The sequence below is a fragment of the Chelonia mydas genome, chromosome 2 (assembly GCF_015237465.2).
Source record: "Chelonia mydas isolate rCheMyd1 chromosome 2, rCheMyd1.pri.v2, whole genome shotgun sequence".
Taxonomy (NCBI): domain Eukaryota; kingdom Metazoa; phylum Chordata; order Testudines; family Cheloniidae; genus Chelonia; species Chelonia mydas.
In genome coordinates, this window is record NC_057850.1 from 199,966,906 (window position 1) to 199,990,306 (window position 23,401).

The following is a 23,401-nucleotide window of genomic DNA, read 5'->3' on the forward strand; positions in this document are numbered from 1 at the left end:
TATCAGAACTCCGTTCCAGTTTTCGAAATGCCAAAACCTTTGTCAAAATCTCCCAGGGCATGAAGGACAGAGGCCATAACAGGGACCCGAAGCAGTGCCGCGTGAAACTGAAGGAGCTGAGGCAAGCCTACCAGAAAACCAGAGAGGCGAACGGCCGCTCCAGGTCAGAGCCCCAAACATGCCGCTTCTATGATGAGCTGCATGCCATTTTAGGGGGTTCAGCCACCACTACCCCAGCCATGTTGTTTGACTCCTTCAATGGAGATGGAGGCAATACGGAAGCAGGTTTTGGGGACGAAGAAGATAGCTCACAGCAAGCAAGCGGAGAAACCGGTTTTCCCAACAGCCAGGAACTGTTTCTCACCCTGGACCTGGAGCCAGTACCCCCCGAACCCACCCAAGGCTGCCTCCTGGACCCAGCAGGCGGAGAAGGGACCTCCGGTGAGTGTACCTTTTTAAAATACTATACATGGTTTAAAAGCAAGCATGTGAAAGGATTACTTTGCCCTGGCATTCGCGGCTCTCCTGGATATACTCCCAAAGCCTTTGCAAAAGGTGTCTGGGGAGGGCAGACTTATTGCGTCCTTCATGGTAGGACACTTTACCACTCCAGGTACATTGAATCATTGTACAACAAAGCATTGCAGTGTATGTTTCCTGGCGTTCAAACAACATCCGTTCTTTATCTCTCTGTGTTATCCTCAGGAGAGTGAGATCTAATCCATGGTCACCTGGTTGAAATAGGGTGCTTTTCTTCAGGGGACACTCAGAGGAGCCCATTCCTGCTGGGCTGTTTGCCTGCGGCTGAACAGAAATGTTCCCCGCTGTTAGCCACGGGGAGGGGGGAGGGTTGAGGGGGTAGCCACACGGTGGGGGGAGGCAAAATGCGACCTTGTAACAAAAGCACATGTGCTATGTATGTAATGTTAACAGCAAGGTTTACCCTGAAAGAGTGTAGCCAGTGTTTTATAAAATGTGTCTTTTTAAATACCGCTGTCCCTTTTTTTTTTTTTTTTTTCTCCACCAGCTGCATGTGTTTCAATGATCACAGGATCTTCTCCTTCCCAGAGGCTAGTGAAGATTAGAAAGAAAAAAAAAACGCACTCGAGATGAAATGTTCTCCGAGCTCATGCTGTCCTCCCACACTGACAGAGCACAGACGAATGCGTGGAGGCAAATAATGTCAGAGTGCAGGAAAGCACAAAATGACCGGGAGGAGAGGTGGCGGGCTGAAGAGAGGGCTGAAGCTCGAATGTGGCGGCAGCGTGATGAGAGGAGACAGGATTCAATGCTGAGGCTGCTGGAGGACCAAACCAGTATGCTCCAGTGTATGGTTGAGCTGCAGCAAAGGCAGCTGGAGCACAGACTGCCACTACAGCCCCTGTGTAACCAACCGCCCTCCTCCCCAAGTTCCATAGCCTCCACACCCAGACGCCCAAGAACGCGGTGGGGGGGCCACCGGCCAACCAGCCACTCCGCCACAGAGGATTGCCCAAAAAAAAAGAAGGCTGGCATTCAATAAATTTTAAAATTGTAAACTTTTGAAGTGCTGTGTGGCATTTTCCTTCCCTCCTCCACCACCCTTCCTGGGCTACCTTGATAGTCATCCCCCTATTTGTGTGATGAATGAATAAAGAATGCATGAATGTGAAGCAACAATGACTTTATTGCCTCTGCAAGCAGTGATCGAAGGGAGGAGGAGAGGGTGGTTAGCTTACAGGGAAGTAAAGTGAACCAAGGGGTGGGGGGTTTCATCAAGGAGAAACAAAGAGAACTTTCACACCATAGCCTGGCCAGTCATGAAACTGGTTTTCAAAGCCTCTCTGATGCGTACCGCGCCCTCCTGTGCTCTTCTAACTGCCCTGGTGTCTGGCTGCGCGTAACCATCAGCCAGGCGATTTGCCTCAACCTCCCACCCCGCCATAAACGTCTCCCCCTTACTCTCACAGATATTGTGGAGCACACAGCAAGCAGTAATAACAGTGGGAATATTGGTTTCGCTGAGGTCTAAGCGAGTCAGTAAACTGCGCCAGCGCGCCTTTAAACGTCCAAATGCACATTCTACCACCATTCTGCACTTGCTCAGCCTGTAGTTGAACAGCTCCTGACTACTGTCCAGGCTGCCTGTGTACGGCTTCATGAGCCATGGCATTAAGGGGTAGGCTGGGTCCCCAAGGATACATATAGGCATTTCAACATCCCCAACAGTTATTTTCTGGTCTGGGAATAAAGTCCCTTCTTGCAGCTTTTGAAACAGACCAGAGTTCCTAAAGATGCGAGCGTCCTGTACCTTTCCCGGCCATCCCACGTTGATGTTGGTGAAACGTCCCTTGTGATCCACCAGAGCTTGCAGCACTATTGAAAAGTACCCCTTGCGGTTTATGTACTCATCGGCTTGGTGCTCCGGTGCCAAGATAGGGATATGGGTTCCGTCTATGGCCCCACCACAGTTAGGGAATCCCATTGCAGCAAAGCCATCCACTATGACCTGCACATTTCCCAGGGTCACTACCCTTGATATCAGCAGATCTTTGATTGCGTGGGCTACTTGCATCACAGCAGCCCCAACAGTAGATTTGCCCACTCCAAATTGATTCCCAACTGACTGGTAGCTGTCTGGCGTTGCAAGCTTCCACAGGGCTATCGCCACTTGCTTCTCAACTGTGAGGGCTGCTCTTATCTTGGTATTCATGCGCTTCAGGGCAGGGGAAAGCAAGTCACAAAGTTCCATGAAAGTGCCCTTACGCATGCGAAAGTTTCGCAGCCACTGGGAATCGTCCCAGACCTGCAATACTATGCGGGTCCCACCAGTCTGTGCTTGTTTCCCGAGCCCAGAATCGGTGTTTCACAGCATGAACCTGCCCCATTAGCACCATGATGCATGCATTGGCAGGGCCCATGCTTTCAGAGAAATCTGTGTCCATGTCCTGATCACTCACGTGACCGCGCTGACGTCGCCTCCTCGCCCGGTATCGCTTTGCCAGGTTCCGGTGCTGCATATACTGCTGGATAATGCATGTGGTGTTTAATGTGCTCCTAATTGCCAAAGTGAGCTGAGCGGCCTCCATGCTTGCCTTGGTATGGCGTCCGCACAGAAAAAAGGCGTGGAACGATTGTCTGCCGTTGCTCTGACGGAGGGAGGGGCGACTGACGACACGGCTTACAGGGTTGGCTTCAGGGAGCTAAAATCAACAAAGGGGGTGGCTTTACATGAAGGAGTATTTCAGGCAGGACTTCACGGAGGGTTCCAATAAGAAATGGTGCACCTAAGTTATTGTTCTTATTGGAACAAGGAGGTTAGCCTGGCCTCTGATTGATACATGGCTAGGTTTACTTCGCTGCACCTTCTCTGTGAGTGACTGCAGTGTGACCTAGAGGAATGAGTCCCCTAGACAGGGGAGGAGGCAAATGAGTACAAAACAAATCTGGTCTGTTTCTTGTTTTGATCCACTCCATCTATCTTTTACATCTTTGGCTGGCAGCAGACGGTGCAGAAGGACTGCATGCCATCCACATCTCATGGCTGCCCGGCAGAAGATGGTACAATACGACTGCTAGCCATCCTCATCTCTTGCCTGCCCGGCAGAAGATGGTACAGTACGACTGCTAGCAATCTGTATTGCCTGCCTGCTCACCATAAGACGGTTCAATAGGACTGACTGCAGGACTAAAGAGAATGACCTGGTAAAGTCACTCCAAATTTAGTCCCTGCGCCCATGTCTGCCCAGGCGCTCCCAGCCGACGTGGCCAGGAGCACCTCGGACATGACGAGGACGGCTACCAGTCATACTACACCGCCTGCTGCCAGAAGGCAATGGGTTGCTGCTACTGTGTAGCAATGCCGTACCGCGTCTGCCAGCACCCAGGAGACATACGGTGACGGTTACCTGAGCGGTCTCCATGCTTGCGGTGGTATGGCGTCCGCACAGGTAACTCAGGAAAAAAGGCGCGAAACGATTGTCTGCCCTTGCTTTCACGGAGGGAGGGAGGGAAGGGGGGACTGACGATATGTACCCAGAACCATCCGCGACGATGTTTTAGCCCCATCAGGCATTGGGATCTCAACCCAGAATTCCAATGGGTAGCGGAGACTGCGGGAACTGTGGGATAGCTACCCACATTGCAACGCTCCGGAAGTCGACTCTAGCCTCGGTACTGTGGAAGCACTCCGCCGAATTAATACACTTAATGCACTTCTGTGGGGACACACACACTCGAATATATAAAACCGATTTCTAAAAAACCGACTTCTATAAATTCGACCTTATTCTGTAGTGTAGACATACCCTCAGTACCTTTCCCAGACCTGAGGAAGAGATCTGTGTAGCATGAAAGCTTGTCTCACTCACCAACAGAAGTTCATCCAGTAAAAGATATTACCTCACCCACCTTATCTGTTCTGTGGCTAAATGGGATTTCTGTCTTCAGGGTTATTGGTTAGGTATCATTCATTAATATTCAATTTAAAAAATCCAATATTTAAGATGGAGAAATGTTTTTAAAATTAAATGTAAAATTGCTTTGACTCGGACTGAGATTATATTGGTAAAAAGTAATGGGACACTGTTTACATTTTATATGAATAGGTTTTAAATCTGTCCACTTGAAACTTAAATATAACTGGGTTTGAAGTTACTTCCCTGCCCCCCCCCCCGAACCCCCCCATGTTTCAAAGAAGCCAATTAAATTGCTCACTAGATTTTATTCTTATGTTTTAAGGTGTATTTCTCCAAAATATTCATTTATTGTATTGAAATCAGTGTGTTCTAGGGCAATGGCCTCCAAAACCCCAGTTGGATTCATTGGGCTGGGTAACATGGGAAATCCAATGGCAAAAAACCTGGTAAAACATGGATATCCTGTTGTTGCATATGATGTATTCCCAGAAGCTGGCAAAGAATTTCAAGACTCGGGAGCCCAGGTATAGTAACCCACTTTCTTTATTTTAATGTTAACTGTGCATTTGTTAAAATGACTTTCCTTCTTAGACATTCTGACTCTGGTACACATCACTAAGCATAATTTAAAACAACAAATTACTGATGTGATTATTTATTTTGATGGGAGGGTTGTAGTGGGAGAAAAAGAAAAAGGAGGGAAGGAAAGTAAATGATGGATATGTGTTGCTAATTATAAAGCTAGTTAGCTGTTCTTCCCCCTCTCCCCACCTCACACGTGTGCATCTTGTGATAGCTTGACCCTGTTGCAGTCAATGGCAACCCTCTCATTGCTTTTTAATGGGCCCTGGATCCTAGCCATTATCTTGTATGATTGTATGATCCATGCTTCAGAGCAAGAGTTTGTGATTTTTTTTTTTTTTTAAGTTTAGATGCTACAGGGCTCTTGGCACTTGCCCATTATTTGTAGGAGGACTAATGAGCACAAAAGAGCTAAAGACAAAAAATGTTGCTAGGTTAAGTGGAAACCAGAACAAAAATAATATTGTGGCTACTCAGCATGTGATATGATGAACAGTGGGGAGGGAAAATATTCAGCAGTTGTAAGGGAAGTGTGAGTAGGTGCAAGGAATACCATTCTAACTAAGATCTTTAATTGTTAGAGCTGATTGTATTCTTAAATAGTGAAAATGTTACTGTTACAATCAAGGTGTTCTGCAGGGCAGAAAACTACTAGTAATTGGACATCTAATTCCATCTGGTTTTGAATAATGATTTGAAGCTGTAAGTGGGTCAGTAACCTTTACAGCCTGTTTCTTGGCTTTTATTATTTTGTTTTGTGTTAGCACATAGTGCCCTATTCCATGAATGGGGCTCCTATAGTGCTAGGCACTATACAAACACACAACCAAAAAAAGACTGAAAAGTTGATTGAACAAAGGATATCAGGAATACAATGGGACTTGTCAAGGCTCACCATTCATACAATTCATTGTTGCCTTAGTAATAGAATCCTTGGCATCAGCTGCAAGACTTAACATGAGATATTAAGTGACTTTAAAGGTGAGCAGAAATACTTTTAAAAGTAAGTAAAGCCAAAAGCCTGTTTATGCTCCTGAACACAATATTTAGTCTCGAATACAAATAACACACTTAAAAAACCCCTTGAAAATAATTTCCTCCTTTTCTTTCAGAGGTGTAAATCCTACACCAGCAGATTTTGCAGGACTTGGAAACTTGAGTCCAGGGGGGCCTGTAGAAGCTACTGCAAAAGGAACATTGGGTGGCAAGGGCTGCCTTTCCTTTGATCTGGGGTGTGGGGTAGAACCAGCAGGAATGCCAGAGAAGAGAGCAGGGAGCAGTGAAGGCTGTCAAATGTCCGTGTTCACTGCAGGTGATTCCTGCTACTGCTAGGACCTGTTGAGTGGAGAGGGGATGATGTGTCTTTGCCTGTCCACTGCTTCGTTCCCCAATTAATACAATAGTCTCAGAAGCAGTCAACTGGGGAAGCAACATATGTCAGAAATAGGGTGGCCAATTATGCATCCCCAAAATACTGGACGTTCCGGTGCTTCCAGGAACGTCACACTACCAGGGTACATGTGAGGTCATGCTGGTGGGGGGCAGATCAGCACTCTCTTCAAAATGGTGTCCCTGGCTGTCAAAGCCACATCCGGTTTTGTCTCCATGCCAGACGTGGGACGTGCATTACAAAAGCAGGACTGTATGTTTAAAACTGGATGAATGGCCTACTAGCAGGAAGGTGGCCATCTACCTGCCTGTGATGAATAGCAGGTAGTAATAGCCTCTCTTGCTAAACCCAGGCACCTGTAGTAGAGGATGAAAGGCAGAGAGAGGTAAGGAAAAGGGAAGAGGCATCTGAGTGTAGGGGAGGAGCTACAAGAGACTTAGGAAAAGTGCTCTGAGGCGGTATGGCTTAGGATGGGCTTCTATGTGGAGTGGCAGAAGGAGTAATCACAGGAAAAGGGATCCTTCAAAATGATTTAGAGGTGACCCAATTGTGGGAATTTGGAAGTCTCTCCAATAATGACTCCATTTACATACCTTTTAGGACCTGCGTTTGTAGGGGGTGTTAACTAAAATAGTTGAAGATGCTAGAGGCTCATCAAAAAGCCTAAAAAACTGAATTTTCTGTACTACTTTGGGTGTGTTTAGCCTTGCAGGAGAAACACAGAACTGTGAATTGAGTTGTTATAGTAAATATTTTTTTTAAATTATTAAACAAGAACTTTAGAAGGGATGCAAACCTCCATGCTTCTGGGCATCAACCAACTTACAATGATTGGGTGTTAGAAGGAAACTTTTCTGGGGTTTGGTTCTCATATAACTGCCTACTGCTGCAGAATTTTTTCTTCTGAAACATCTGGCACTGGCCCCTGTTGGAAGCAAGATCTAAACTAGGTGGGCCACTATTCTGCTCCAGTATGGCAATTCCTGTGTTGGCAATTTTTTTTTAAAAGTAATGCAAGTACTCCCAATTACTTACAATTTTAAACATTTTTATTTCTTTCAAAGTATTTTAGTTAACTTCTGACAGTGCAAATAGTAAATGAGATGTATACTGCCAATAGAAGTGGTTTCCTCTAGAAATATTAAGCAGATTTATTTCAGTGACTGAGGGACAAGTGTGAGGGCTTCTCCTTTTTAAAAATAGCAAAAAAGCTTTCAGATTTGTGAAGAGACTGTCCACGCTTCATGATTTTGCATAATTTTCCTCTTCTCATTCTCTTCTGGATTTAAAGGAATGTTTGTTTTGCAGAGCTCTGAATCAGAACATGAAGAGTAATTGAATAGCTGTTTCACATATATACTATAAACACAGTCAGCAGACTTCCAGCTTTTCTGAGGCCTGGTACAGTTTCTCCTGTCACATCATATGCATTTTAGAGCTTTCTCCCTCAGAGGTATTTAATGCACTCTTGTCTTAGACTGCAAATCCTTTGGGGCAGGGACCATCTTTGTGTTCTGTATTTGTATAGCAAGTAGCACAGTAGGGTCGTGGTCCATGAGTATGGCTCTTAGGCGCTACGATAAATAACAATAGATTGGCGGAACTTGTGTTTCCCACTATTTTTAAAAAAAGGAGGCTTTTCCATGGACAGAATGAATAAACATTTATAGAAAGAAATATTGTTCAATGTCTTCTGTACATCTGTCTATCCTGATAGAGGCTCTGTCTGCACAGGAAATATATATTACTGGACCAGTTCTGAAACCTATTCAGGTTTTTCTGGGTGGTGTGAATGGGGCAAAGGTTTTAGTTCGGGATTTTTGTGTGTGTTCTTTTTAATGTATAAGACTGTCTTAACGCAGCTTTGCCCTGCAACCATAACATACAGGCAAACTATTAAATTGAAGTGATTTTAATTTATGTACCCAGTACAGTGTAGATAGTGTGACTTTATAATGTCCGTAAAAGGATGGAAACAGGTTGCTGAATCTTCAGCTGTACTATCAGTATAAATAACTGATATTTCCACCCCTATCAGTAGGGTTCCAACCCTCCCACTTTCTCCAGGAGTCTCCTGGAATCAGGCCCTATCTCTTTGAGGATACTGAAGCCAAACCAGGAGATTTTAGGCCACTAAAAGTCCAGCAATGCAGCGGGGCTAAGGCAGGTTCCCTGTCTGCCCTGGTCCTTGGCTCTCCCTGTGGCTGTTGGGGGGCAGGTAGGGGGTCTTCATGCGCTGCTCCCGCCTCCAGCCCTGACTCTGCAGCGCCCATTGGCCAGGATGTGCTGCCAATGGGAGCCGCGGGGGCAACTCCTGCGGGTGCGGGCAGCGTGCGGAGCCCCCGGCCTCCCCCCCCCCCCCAGGGGCCACAGGGACATGCTGGCCGCTTCTGGAAGTGGCGCGTGAAGCCCCCTGGCCCCACTTACCTTGGGCGGCTCCCGGTGGGTGGTACAGTGGGCTCCGGCCAATGGGAGCTATGGAGTCGGTGCTCAGCCCCCTGTCCCCCCTAGGGACTGTAGAGACTTGCCGGCCTCTTCTGGGAGTGACGTGGAGCCAGGGCAGGCAGGGAACCTTCCTTAGCCCTGCTGCACAGCCACCTGGTAGCCGCCTGAAGTAAGTGCCTCCCGAACGGAGCCCTCACCCCTCCTGCACCCCAGCCCTGAGTCCCCTCTAGCACTCAAACTCCCTCCAAGGGCTTGTGCCCTGCACCCCCTCCTGCACCCCAACCTGGTGAAGGTGGGGGAGAGCAAGAGATGGAAGGAGGGGGGATGGGTCCCTGGGAAGGGGTGGAGCAAGGGGCAGGGCAAGGGTGTTTGGGTTTGTGTGATTAAACAGTTGGCAACCCTACCTGTCAGAAAGCTGGAAATAGTTATTTCAAATAAGAAGCTGCATGCAAGTCCAGATTAAAATTCTGGTGTAGCCCCCGCTTATGTGATGGCTGTCCCATCTTGACCAGCACTGGGGATTGGAGACCCCCAGAACTAAAAGCATGAGTTTCTACAGCTTGAACTAAAGAAGGACAGACTCCCATCATCTGTGGATTGGGCACGGAGGGAACACATCATACATACTAACCAGCAGTAAGCCCTTCTGCTGATATTGCTTCATTCATTCTACCTAGTGTCAATTTTGTGTTTTGGAATCTGTCTGCCTCCTTTCACTGTCTGCAACTGTGTCTTACCGCTCAGCAGATACTATATTGTGTATTTAAAACAAAAAGAAGAAAAAGTTAATCATTCTTTTGGGTAAACCCAGCTACCCAAACTGTCCCATTTTTCCTTTTTCAACTTCTCTCTCATGGTCACTGTTTAAAAGTAAGGAAAAAGCCAACCATCCTAAATAAGAGGTAATGGGCCCTATTGACGTTTAGAGTTTCATAAATACATTGTGTATATGAGAGATTAATATTTATGTCCTTTTATGTGTTTACTTATTGTTTAAACTCATAGATATCCATTTGAGTAGGGATGGTTGGACCGGTTTAGGGTCAAATAAACATAGATCCATATTTCATTTTTAACCAAACTATTTTTTCCCGCTAACATTAACAGTGCCTTGTTATGCGGAAAGCCTTAATTAAATCTTTTTTTTAAAAAAGATTTAAAAAGCAGAATCTTTTATTTATGCTTTGTGATTCAGAGTTTATTCAGAAGTAGACAATCATACTATCCAGTATATTCTTTAGCATGAATATGTGATATTTAGGCTCTTGAATAGGTGAAAAAATTATAAAAGATCTTCCTTCACCTTCTTCCTGCAAGTGATCCTACTACGATCAAAAGAACTACCTATGTGAGTAAGGTAAGCAGGATTGGAACCCTAATGGTCTCAGACTGGCTAATAGATTAAAAATTGCGTTTTACAATCTTTATGTTAATACATTCACTAACTCAAAAACGAAGATAATTGGATGTGAAGGAAAAGAGACAAAGTATTTTATCTTTACCATTGTATCTCTTTCAAAATAACTTCAGTTTTTAAAGAAGTTTGAAGGCACACAGAAATATTATTGGAAAGTGTGGAAAAACGTTATGGATGAAATTCTACCCCCCACTGAAATCAGTGGGAGTTTTGCCATTGACTTCAATGGGGCCAGGATTTCACCCGCAGTGTGTGTGTGATTTGTCTCCTGAAGATGCCATGTCTCAGAATATTTTTTGTAACAGCTCGATAATTAGCAGGATGGACATGCTGAAACCTGTATGGAAGTTTCTGGTGAGGGACATTTGAGCTGTTAACTTTTTACTTAAAAACAAAAACAGTTGTCAGAAACACTTCGGTTTGATTGATTTTTGAAGATGGGGCTCAGAAAAGGAATGAATACCTTTTTTTTCTTTTCAACAACTCCTTTCTGTTCATTGTCGCTGTAACTTTGTCAAGTAATGCGAGATTGTTGTGGTCAGCAAATAAACTATTGCGCTGGGACACCAAAACTTATTCATTTTTAGGTTTGGTGGCTTTGGCTGATTTTAATTTTGCAACGCTTCTCCAAAGATGAATTTCCATCCAATCTTTCTTTGTGATGTAAAGGGAGTTAATGTATTGAAAATAAGCACAAGTCTCTTAGGACTTATTTTAAAATGTCTTTTCTCTATATACATTTAAAATTTTATTAGCAGTTGTCATTTTGAATTCAATATTGAATTGTGATTTTTTTTTTTTATACATTTTCTGCAATGTTTCAAATACAATCACTCAAATTGTAGCAATGAAGTTTGTCTTTTTCTTCGTCTTTTATGTGGTTTTGTCTTTTATTGTTGTCTGGACTTGTGTTTTTAAGTGTGATATGTCAGATATTTTTCTCATGTTGCTTTTGTTAAAACCCAACTCTTAAGTTCCATCAGTAAAACTTTTTTTTTTTTCATGTAACAAATTGTATTTTGAGGTTAGACTATATGAATGCAGCTCTACTTGTGTTAACTTATTTTGCATTGTAATTGGTCATAACAGTAATATCAATCAGGCATATCAGTGCCGTAAAATTGATTTTAATGATAAAACTTATTCTTGCACTCTAATTTTTCTATAAAGTAAAAATTTGTTTTCCTAATCTCACATCTGATCAAGTTATTTTACTTTGCTTGCTGTCCTTAATAGGCAGAAGATATTTAGTGTGTTGCTTGTCCTTGGGGAAATTTTTACTTTTCTCTGCAGCATGGGTTATGGTTCGCTTAGTCATCTCAGCATATCTCACCAGTCAATTCCCTGTCATTTCAGGGGTCTATCCTCTGCCTCTGGCACACAACATCTTATGGCTAGTTTACACTTAAAATGCTGCAGAAGCACAGCTGTAGCACTTCCGTGAAAACACTGCATGTGCCAGTGAGGGGGGTTCTTCTGTTGGTGTAGGTAATCCACCTCCCCAAGAGGGAGTAGCTCGGTTGACACCATGGGTTAGGTCTCAGTGGCATAGTTGTATGACCTAATTTCCTAATATAGACCAGGCCTTCATCTCTTGAGGACTAAAGTCACTGGGGTCAATATAGAGCTATTGGGGTGAAATTTAGTGGCCTGTGATATAGAGGAGGTCAGACTACATGATCTGATGGTCCCTTCTGGATTTAAATTCTGTGGCACTTCAGGAATTATATTGCCTGCGACAGTCTTGCCCTGGCTGGTCTAGTCATTCTAATAGGTCTCTGTTACTAATTTATAATAATATATATTGTTGTTGGCTATGTTTTTAGGGTTGGCTGCATTTACCTGTTCATAATCTGACTTCATTTGTAGGTGACAGTATGATTATGGCAAGGTGGAAACAAAAAGTCTGAAGATTTCACTCTTTTTTTTTTTTCACTTTGTGTATCAGTTTTGCTATTGCAGTAATTTAAGATTGGCTGGGATGGCTTTGCTGTCAAAACTTTTCCAGGACTAACTGCTCTTTTTGCAGAGGGCCTTGGCCTTTGGAAGCCTCCCTGGCAGTCGGCCAGAACACACATGATGCTGCCAATATGTTCCCGCTGGCAGCGTTGGTAGCTTTAGTTAAAGCTAACCAAGGTGTGTTGCTCTAAAATTAAATACATCTGTGGAAGGGGGGTCTTTTCCTGTCCCTCCCAGTATCTATAGAAGGGAAGTAGGGGCAGTCATCCATGTGGGACTAATTCTCTAGTATTATGGGACTACCCCAGAGACAGCGTGTGGAGGTGCATTTTGCATAGATGGCCTTGTGCTTGTAGTAGATCGTTAGTTAGCCCTCAATCTTGGAGAATCCATGGATAGCATTATAATCACACCCCTGGATGGAGAATTTGGAGGAATCTCTGACAGGATCCTCATCAAATTTTTCTCCCTCTATCACTAGAGCTTGTCGAATGGTGTGGTCTGTTTCCTGTGTTTTCATTTTTGTCTAGCTGTTAAGTGTGGTGCTTTAAAAGTCGTTAAAGAAGATATATTTTCTTTCTGTCTTTCAACAGCAGTTACATTATTTTTATTATTTTTTTTAAGGTAATGGATTCCCCAGCAGAAGTAGCAGAAAAAGCAGACAGGATTATTACTATGCTACCCTCCAGCCTCAATGCCATAGAAGTTTACACAGGAGCAAATGGAATTCTAAAGTAAGAATTTGCTCTGTGCTAGTTAATTTCCATTTATGATCAAGGCAATATTGCTTTTATCAAGTGATTTTTCTATTGTTTTAACTAAATGCTGTGCCTGAAGTGCATTTAACTGATTGTTTTTATCTGCTTGGTGGTGGTTGTTGATTGATTTGCTAACTGTAGGATTCTTTCAATAGTAAATATTAGTTAAATGTCATTGGCTAAAATAACTTTATCTTTTATTAGCACAAGATTTATCTGTGAAGTTTAAAGGAGGGACACAATTTAAACGTGGTGTTTTTTTCTGAAAATAAGTGCATATTCCTATGAATATGATACATAGATGTTTTATAGTTCTTCTCCAGTGTTTCCATATCCATTGGCTATGAATCATTTGCTCAAGCATATTTTTTTTTTTTTTAAATCCTTTGGAGTCAATAAATCCCATGTCTGGGTTAGATCTGAGATGATGCCATGTTGGCTCACAGTAGTGCAGAACATTACCATAGAATATCTGGACAAACTTTATTAATTGATTTAATTTTATTTTAAATTTTTAACAAGTTTACAAATCCTTGCAATTGACTCTTATTTGAAAGACTAATTGATAAAGAAACTCTAGGACTTGTGAGTGGAAAAAGAATGGCTAGATTATTGAAAAGTGAGAATCATTGACCTGTCTAATATTAATCTTTTCTAACTCAAGACTGAATTCTGCTTTTGGATATACTGAAGGGCTTTTATAAAATCACCTTTCATTCACATTTTAGAATGTCCATTAACATGACAAATGATACCTCATGGTTTTAATAAGTACACGAGGCACAGTGTAAAAGGATTTAGTCTGCTCCTCTTCTTGGGTGTTTGGGGAATTCCTTTGAAAATATGCATATCATTTAAACTGTGCCTTGAAGATGTTAAGATTTGGAGCCAGATTCTCAGCTGTTGTAAATCAGCACAGCTCCATCTGTCCTTCTGGCTCACCTAAACTCCAGTTCATAACAAGATGGCACTCCATTAGGAAAACTCTACCCCTAATTCATGAGTGGACAAATCAGAGGTTCACCATTCAGGTACGCTCAATAGGGATGCTCCAACATGTTGGTACACAAAGCTCTAGCCAGTCACTGAGATGTTGCTTCCTAATCCATTTAGGCCTTTAAAGAGATGGATCAGGGCCTTGAAATGAATCAGACGTAGTTATAGCTGGTAGGGGTCAGAGCACTGGTATGATCTGTTTTAATCAGGAGTTTGGCTGCTACATGCTTAACCCTCTGAAGTTATTGGGTGGTCTTCAGTTAATTCTACCTGGGGAAGACCCTAAAGTGTCTCATTCGGTAGTGGTTTGCTTATAGGTGACCACAGTTAGCTCTACGTCTGGTAGGAAGTTCCAGAGTCTCTTGACTAGCCAAAGGCACTTCTGGCCATTGCTGCAATGAAAACATCAAGGATTAGCATCATCCCTAGCAGGATTCCAAGGTTCTGCATCATCATGATTGGTGGGGGAAACCCTTGGTGTGTGAGGGTGGGAAGGGAAAGTAGTGAGTTCTAGCCAGCTCCTTGAGGTTCTTCCTTGTTTTTGAGCTTGAACCTGCTATTTTCACCCAGGCCCTCAGTTTTATCAGGCATTCTAACTTGAATGGAAAATCTTTGCTCTACACATGTTGAATGAAGAGTGCTTGTCTAATGTTGATATTAGAGTCCATAGGATATCTGTGGTACATCTACCCTTGCAACTGTACATGTGCATTGTTGTGCCATAACCCCTTCCCCATTGTCTACATTTGAAGTGCTGAAGCAGGTTCCTGAAGGAGAGCGCACAGCAAGAAAGCTAGCATGCATGAGGGATGTGGGTATGTACATGCCTCTTCTGTGGCATGGCCCATACATGTTCTACAGTGCAGTATGGACAGGAGCAAGGGGCATATTACCAGGTCACGAGTCTCAATAGTCCTCCAGGGCCATTCCCTTTCCTGCCAGACCCTTATCCCCCATTGCCACCATTAGTAGCATCCTGCGCTGAGCACTTCAGGACAGTTTTCTGCTGAACTGCTCTGTTAATCAGCACAGGCCATTATGGATCATGTTCCAAGAACTGCCACCTGGTCTCTGGAGTATACCAGTGTGCTCATCAAGGTGTGGTCAGAGTACACTGTCCTCCTCAACTTCAACTGAAGTGGTAGGAACATACACCTCTACTGGAAGATTTCACAGAGGCTGGAGGAGTCGGGCATTCAACAAACTCCATCCCAGTGCTGGGATTTCTGGAAGCGCTTGAGGCTCCTGTACCCAGAGGGTGATGGACTGAAACAATCATTCCAGGAGGGGACCTAGCATGTGCCTATGCTGCGATGAGCTGAACTGGGTGCTCCCCAGGGATTCAAGTACAGATCCTGAAGTGATTCATGACTACCTTCTCAAACTCGCCGGCCTCCCCATATGATGGGACTGAGGGGCAGGGCAAGAAGACAGCAGGGACTGCCAAGGAAGCCCTGGGTGACCTGGAGGATGAGGAGCGTGTGATTCTGTACCTCTGCCCAGCAGACCTGAGTGAGGAAGCCTTCCCCTGAAGAGCCTGAGGAGGACTGAGACCCGCTGCACGAACCAGAACCCGAAGCTGGTAAGTTACAATCTATCCCCTCTTGCTCTGGTGAAGCTGCCCCACCTCCCTGCTCTACCTCAACATGGTCCCCAAGCAGGACATAGCTGTAAATCAATGATTTCAGTGAAATCCCATGAACCACTGTAATGCACTTAGCAGAAGCCATAACAAAAGAATATTAACGAGCAGTCCCTCTGTCTCTTCATTTCACTGTCAACACTGTGAACAGTGATAGTCCCTGGGCTGTGTGAACTGGGGGGAAAACGAGTGTGTGAGGGGATGGGGGGGAGGAAGAACAATTGTATGACACGGCTGATCAAAAACCCCAAATCACCCCTCTGCCCCACTCCCCCCCCCCTTTTCCTTTTTCCTTTCCAAATGGGAGCCTGCAGAAGGGAAATGGGAGTAGTTGGTGACTTGTCTTGTCAGATTTGGAAACAGAAAGGGAAGGAACACTTTGGTTGTCCGAGGAGTATCAGAACGGTCTATTCTCCTTATGACCGTTTCAGCTGTTTATGACCATTCCCAGTCCCTGGTATCTGACCTCTCCTGTGCTAAATCACTCGGCAGGAGCCAGGTGAAGCAGAAGTGGATGTAGGATCCTCTTGGGCAGTTGCACAAACACAATGATGTGTCCTTTAGCAGTGGAGAGGTGACAGGCTTGCAATATTAATCAGAAAGTTCAGGGAAGAAAATACACTTGCAGTGTGACGCTCTGTCCCTTTCAGTGCTGTTCGCTGGACACAGGGGCTGGACTTTCTAGTGCTTCAGGGTTGGCTAGGGGGTGGATGAATGTTCTTAGTGATTCTCGTTTCCTCTTGTGCCTGGGAACTGTCTACTAGCTTGGAAAATGGTCAATTGCCTCTCAGATCACCTCCCAGTCCTATAAGCATAATTCAACAAATTTTTCATGCAGTTGAAATTCAGACTGGTTCTTCAGGTTTAAGGACAGTGCAAATGTTTGGTCCATCTTTATAGCTCACCAAACCCCTCCACTCAGCAATACATAGATAGGTGGTCATTAGTAAAAACATCTGTCTGACATAGGTGGCTAGAGCCCCTCCACAGCACTGGAAGTACACCTTTTTTTCATTTTGGTAGCTTGAAAAGTTCTGTGTTCTCCAAATGGTGTCCAGCCTTTAAAGAACAAATAGATGAGTGGTGAAGTACCCCTGGAAAGGAACTAAACCCCATCCCAACCAGCCCCTCCATGCACTGTAAACATTACAGCATTTTAATAATAGCACTGCAGGTATTCCCATTATTACCCTCGGCGCCTTCCTCATGGGCTGCAAAAGCAGTCTGAGAAGGAAGGAGACTAACAGTTGCATTCCGTGAGATGCTAAAAAGTATCAATATTGTGACCTTTGGCAGCACAGTTATATTATGGGGGACGGCTTCTTAGGTTCCTTCAAGAAGAAATAAAATATAATGCAACCCACTCCACTGAGTTAGGGCAGGAGCAGTGTCCCAGAGATAGCAGATGAAGAAGGGCCATGGAGGACCTGCTCATTGGCATTGAAAGAAGGAGCAGGAGCTGTTTGAGCTCTTGAGGGTGAGGGAGAATTGGGCCTTTAGGCAGGATGAGGCACTGATGAACCGGTTCCTGGATCTGGAGTCACACCACAGTGAACAGGAGTATGCCCAGAGAGAACGGGATTGTGAACTCACGCAGCTGCTAGAACAACTGGTGGCAGAACACTTTCAGGGCCTGCCTGCCTCTGTGGCCACTGCTTCTCCCCAGGAACAGACACCGCCGCCTCCGCCCACTCCTCCTCCAGCTGCCAAGCAGGCTGCTGCTGATGTGGTGGATCCACCCCACTGTCCTCTCCTGGTGGTGGGGAAGAGCATGCTGGACACCTGTCACAACATCCTCCACTGGCACCTGAAACCCCTTGCAAGGGGAATCCTCCAGAGCATGCAGGAGTGGAACGATCCAATGACTGGATCCCAGCCGACATTCAGTCCCCAAACTCCACCTAGGAGTCATCGTTGTTTGCCCCCTTGCACAATATTCTGCATCTGTTTTCCCCCTCTTTCTGAGGGTGAGGGGAAGTGGAAGGACAAGGAGATGGGGCCACAGACAGTAATGTTTGGGAATTTGATCTTTTTGTTTTTGTTCATTTGTAGTGCCTGTTAATGTTGTAGTTCTGTGTTCCATGTATCTCTTTAAATAAAAGTTTCCGTTCACTTCACTTGTGTGTTCACCTTGCTTTCCGAGTATGGTCAATGGGATATTTTACACATGTTTGGGATGGGTCAGTGGGACTCACAGGACGTGACTGAGAGTTCTGTAACTCTGGTGCCACAGAAATGCAGTTCATTCTCCATCTCTTGCCCCTAGCCATTTATTTATTTTTTTAAGAAAAGCAGGGTTCATGACTTTGAACTAAGCTGTGAAATAACTGTTGCTGTCCAAAGCACCAGAATGGAAAATAGAAGAGAAGTTAACTGAAATGTGTTTACGCTTTTGTTAATAACTTGGGCAACAATACAGACAGAAGAAACCAAACTAAATTAACATTGAAGATATCTGACACTGAGCTGTGCTTTTATGACTCATCCTGCCTCACCCCCAAACAATCACCACTTGCAACCAGGGGTGTACTCATTCGTAACAGTGAAGTACTGTGAGCTCCGGTTTCAGAAAACATTGTGAAGAAGGAATGTGTGAAGCCCTCCACCCAAAACCTTACATAACTGGTTTTCAGTTATGTTAAGAATGATTAAGTGCTTTCCATAAAGCAGTTTCTTGGTCAGCCATCTTTGGTGTTTCAAATAGTTTTGGACCCATTCCATCCAATAACTGGTAGTGCACTGCACAAACATTTGTCCTGCCAGCAGGCGCAGAACCGCATTGTCATATACTTGCTCCATGCCTTCCATGCAGTTTGGCAGAGGTGAGAGGGAGCTGCCATTGCCAAAAGTGTGAAGGTGCCATACAGTACCAGCAACACTCAGCAAGGCGGTTCCCAGAATGTCTCCTGTGATGTACAAGACTCTGGGATACAGATCCTGAATTGGAAGCACTAACAGCGTTTACCAAAAGGGACGTCTGGATGTGGGTATATACCCGTCACAGCATATACCCTGGCCAAGCACAGCATGTGTGGACACTCAGTGTGGGTACAGGGTACATGTGACAGCAGTACATGGACAAGTACCTGGGGACAAGTGGAAGTGCAGACATAGTCTTAGAGTCTCTTAATAAATATTGATCAGGTGTGTGGTTAGGGCAGATTGGACAGAAATCTTACTACAACAGGCAAGGAGGAGGAGAAACTGTGGGGGAGCACCCCTTATCCAAACCAGAGAGAGGAGGGGGAGCTCCCCTCTGTGTTCAGCAGAGGAGTGGGACACTTTCCTCCCTGCATTCCCTTGCCTTAATCCCTGGCAAAATGGAAGGACAGAATTTGGCCCTGAAGGAATCTATAGATTAGTACCTTTGGAGAGGAGCAGTTGCCCCCGTGCTTTGGGACCTGTTCAGGTGAAACCTGATGAGTTTCTGGCATGGCGCTCTCCACAGTGGTAGTCTTCCGTGAGTGGATCAGTAGCACTTAATCATGTGTCAAAGGCAGCCAGTAGGTCTGTACTCTGACAGTGAGTTCAAGCTGTAGGGAACCTAGAATCCTGAAAGCAGTTAAATGGAATTTCCCTCCTGCTGCCTTCTCAATTCCCTTACTGAATAAAGGAAAGCTAGAGACTAGCAGTAAGTGCCAGATTGTGTGCTGAGTGGTTATTTTTTGATGATAGGTTGGACTTTAACCATTTTTAAGGATTCTTCACTCTTGCCAAGAAAGCATTGATCCCAAGAGCTTAAGAATGATCCTAGTCATACTCCAGAAGTTTCCATTTGCCAGAAGAGGTGTGGGTCTACATCAGTGGTTTTCAAACTTTGTGAGCTGAGCCCTCCCCTTTGAGTTACAGTTTTTAGTTGTGTTCCCTCCGGGGGCTGCTGGCCAGGGCTCCTGTTGTCAGCTGGGGGTGGAGGGCATACCAGTGTCCCACAGTTTGAAAATCTCTGGTATATATTCTGTGTGGTTGCACAGACTTCCATCAGTTCCCCGTTTTGAGGGCTTGTTCTGAACCTGGAGGAAGGTAACCCAATGGTATCTTCAGAATTGGCTTTTGTTAGGCTGTATCCGAAGTAATCTCTCCAGTCTGTTTCTTCTGTTAAATAGGACAAGAACTTCATATGTTGGGTAATGTTTGAGTCTGGAGCTGTAGTATGGGCTATGTATACAAAAATGTGTGTATCTGTATATCCAAGAGCAAAATTTAACCATTTATGTTAAACAGCAAGATGTGTTTGTGTACTTGCAACAGTGTAAACACAGTGATACATTGAATTTTATTTCTGTATTTGCACTGTACTCTAACTAGAAATTGGATACAACATATGATCATAGAATGGGGTTTTATTGCCTAATATGTAACTTTAAATTATTACCTTTTTTTTAATTGGAAATATGTGCTGTGTGAACTGAGTGTTATGGGCTCTTTTGAGCAAGAATTGCAGGTGGGGTCAGGAGGAAGAAGGCAAAGAAGCAGTCTGAATTTGATTTTTGACCCAAATATGGACAGCTGCCATTTAAAGACATATTTTGTGTGTGATATCTGCATTTTACTTTGTACATTTCAAAGGCGCAATATGAAAAATGAATTTGTCCATGCTACATACATTTACCAGACCCCAGTGGGGGGGGGGGGGGGGAAACCAACCCCCACAACTTTTTTCCATGTTGCTTCACATTCCTCTTACCCATTTCAATCTGCTGGATTTACAATTTGTAATTATAGCTTTTATTTAGAGCAAGTTCTGGTGGTAAATACAAGGAGGTTGCTGCATTGAAAGGAATAGGTAATTCTGGTCAGATACTTTTATATGAAAGAAATTGCTTATGGAAAGAAAGATCCATTGTGTATGTAACTTTAAAAGTTTGAAGGGTGTTACATCTATATACAGTACTCTACCGTTCATTGCATAAACATATTTTAAGTCTGCCACATATAGAACTATATATAATCTTGTTTGATAGAATTTGTACCTAAACAATGCAAGTCGTTTTGATCCTTTGTGTTATAGTAGGGTTTAGGCAGAACATCCCTTTTTTGTTCATTCTCATAAGGGTTTTATGTATCTGTTAGTCCATTTTAAGTGACTGGTTTTGGATTATCAAAACCAACCAAACAAAAAATAACCCAAACAAACCCACAACCCCGTATAATGAAGTTCAAGAGGAACAGGTATATATGTTGGTACCTTAGCAGGTCTCACTCACACTAGGATTTTAAGACTGTGATCTGAAAAGGATCCATGGCCACTTTCTTGCATCGAGTGCATTGGCTTTACTAGCCAGTGACAGCAGTCAGAGGTGTGGTCATGTGCAGTTTCTACTTTATTCTAAAACAAATATTTTATTTATTGATATATTTTTTTTTTTTTTAGGAAAGTGAAGAAAGGTTCATTGTTAATAGACTCCAGTACTATTGACCCTGCCGTTTCAAAAGAACTAGCTAAAGCAGTTGAAAAAATGGGAGCTGTTTTCATGGATGCTCCTGTTTCTGGTGGTAAGTCTCTTCGCTAAATATATAATCCTGTATGTTGTAGAAGACATTTCTTTATGGGTGCATCCTACCCCCTCCCTTGCCTTCCCCCCCCCCCTCTTGTTATTGCTATGAGCAACTCTTTGTGCTATATCCTGGCACAGTTGCTACCCCTTTTTGTTAATGTTTTCTTTCCCCCTCCTATCCTTTATTTGTTCACTTGTATAGATATATTTTTCTTGGTTTTGTTAATTATTTTTAATGCTCTTGGGCTGCCTGCCTCCCTCAACACATGCATTGGCACACACAGTTGCTTCAGGGTGTGGTGTTTGGCCCTCTCTAAAGGCTGGGTGGGGCATGTTACTTGTGCTCTCTTGGCTGAAAGGAGTGCTGCAGCAACAGAGAAAGGTAGCTTGGGCTTGTAGGCTTCTGCCTGATCTTGCAGCCTGGTACATTTCTGGTGTTTCCACAGCCAGCTACATTAGTGTCTCCTGCAAGAGTAGGGAGGGAAGGCTGATGGCCTTCAAGAAGCTGCCTGTAACTTTACCTAAAGCCTTAGCTGCACACTTTGCTGCAGTGGTTGTAGGCTGGATCTGAACTCACGGAGCCTTCTCTCAGCACTATGGTCGTTTCTTTTGTCCCAAGTTTCCTAGGACAGCACTACTAGTAAGCAAACTATTTGCACACACCCCTCCTAAAAAAAAAACCAACAACCACCAACTTCCTGTTTGGGAAAAGTTAGCTTAAAGTTTAGGGCGTCAGTCAAATGATTTAAAAATAAAAAGGCAGGACAGTTTTTAAAAATGATTTTTCAAATGTTTATGTAGAACATACTAAATGTATCCCATAATGGCTAACAGTGGAAATGTAGCAAACTTTCTCTTGTCTCTGGTTTGAAAATGATTGGAATGTGTGTATGTAATATTTGTATACTCTTGAGGTTGGAGACTGATACCCTAGACATTAGTATTGCCTGTGTCAGGAGATGCATATTTTTAAAAATATGCAAGTCTTTCCCCTTTTCTTGGGTAAAATTAGATGTTAAAAAAAAATCACACTAACGTATCATTGTTAAAGCCTAATTCTTGTCTACATTTTTTACAACCTGCAACATAGCAAAGGCAGTCTTGAAATTTAAAACAAAAAATACCAGACAGTTTTATTGAACTATTTGGGACAATTATTCTTGGCCATCCAGAGTTTAATTGCAGTTCTACTCTAAAAATAACTGTGTAAATGGCATTGTGTGGTTTCATATTTATTATCTTTTACTGACTTCAGATAAAACTTTCTCAGTTTACAAGTAAAAAGATGTTCCTTCTCCCCCTTCCTCCCCCTCACCTCTCCAAGCTGGCAGTCTTGCAAACTGGCCCTTGGAGCTGAAGTTCAAACTGGGTTCTTCTAGTTTGTGTATAATCACAATGATAAAGAGTCTGCAAGGCCAAATTCTGCTTCTACTCTGTGCAGCTTCATTCCCTTCAAGATCTAACTGAGGCTGAATTTGGCCATGCAATTGGAATTTGGGGGCCAACATTTTTCTCTGTTTCTATGAACAGAGGGTAGAAAAACTTAGAAGATATCAGCTGACAGGATGTGGAAGGAAGGGTTCTTACTCCACAGCCAAAATGTTTCTGATTTGTAAAATTAGATAAATGGTTAGCCTGGGAATAGATATCCCCCCCCCATCACATTTTTTTTTCTGTTTTTTGCATAATCTTTTTCTAAACATAGCAGTGGTTCTCAACCTATTTACCATTGTGGGCCGTATATGCAGTTCTCTGTGTGATGTGGGCCATATCCACGCAATATATATACTACCTGTCTGGCCCTGAGGATGTCACATGGGCCGTAGCTGTGTGCTGATTGGGCTGCAAGCAGATTGAGAACCACTGAAACATAGCCTGTCATATTTATCTGTCTGGCAGCATTGAGATCTTTTATGTGGTTCCCTTTGTTACACCACTCCAAATATAATTTCACAAATTGTTTGGCTGCTAGGATTGGTTATCTTCTGAAAGTGTTCCCTGTTCTCTTTCTACCCAGAACTCACTGAGGTCATTTATTTTAAAACATTCCATTCAAACTATTGTATTGGCTGCTTTTTGTTGCTTGGGAATATAAAATGGAGATCTAGTTAAAGCAATAACAGATAAAGTTTTATCTGAATAAAAATTCTTTCACTTAGTTTGTAATGCCAATAAAATACAAAATATCATGAGCAACTTAGCATTTTTTGGGGAAGGGAAATCAATATTTAGCTTTCTAGTAGATAAAGATAACATTAACTGTACAAGATATAACTTGGAACTAAACCAAATGAAAATGGACAATTGCAGGGTATGTTCT

General features: G+C 43.6%; 1 protein-coding gene across 1 annotated transcript in view; it reads left to right on the forward strand.

Moving 5' to 3' along the window:
• The window catches only part of HIBADH (3-hydroxyisobutyrate dehydrogenase), a 142,381-nt gene that overhangs the window by 15,293 nt on the left and 103,687 nt on the right, over nt 1-23,401 (forward strand). The window contains exons 2-4 of the mRNA XM_007053647.4: nt 4,761-4,921; nt 12,815-12,924; nt 20,958-21,079. Of these exons, the coding sequence (XP_007053709.1) occupies nt 4,761-4,921; nt 12,815-12,924; nt 20,958-21,079 (393 nt within the window). The remainder of the gene's footprint in view (nt 1-4,760; nt 4,922-12,814; nt 12,925-20,957; nt 21,080-23,401) is intronic.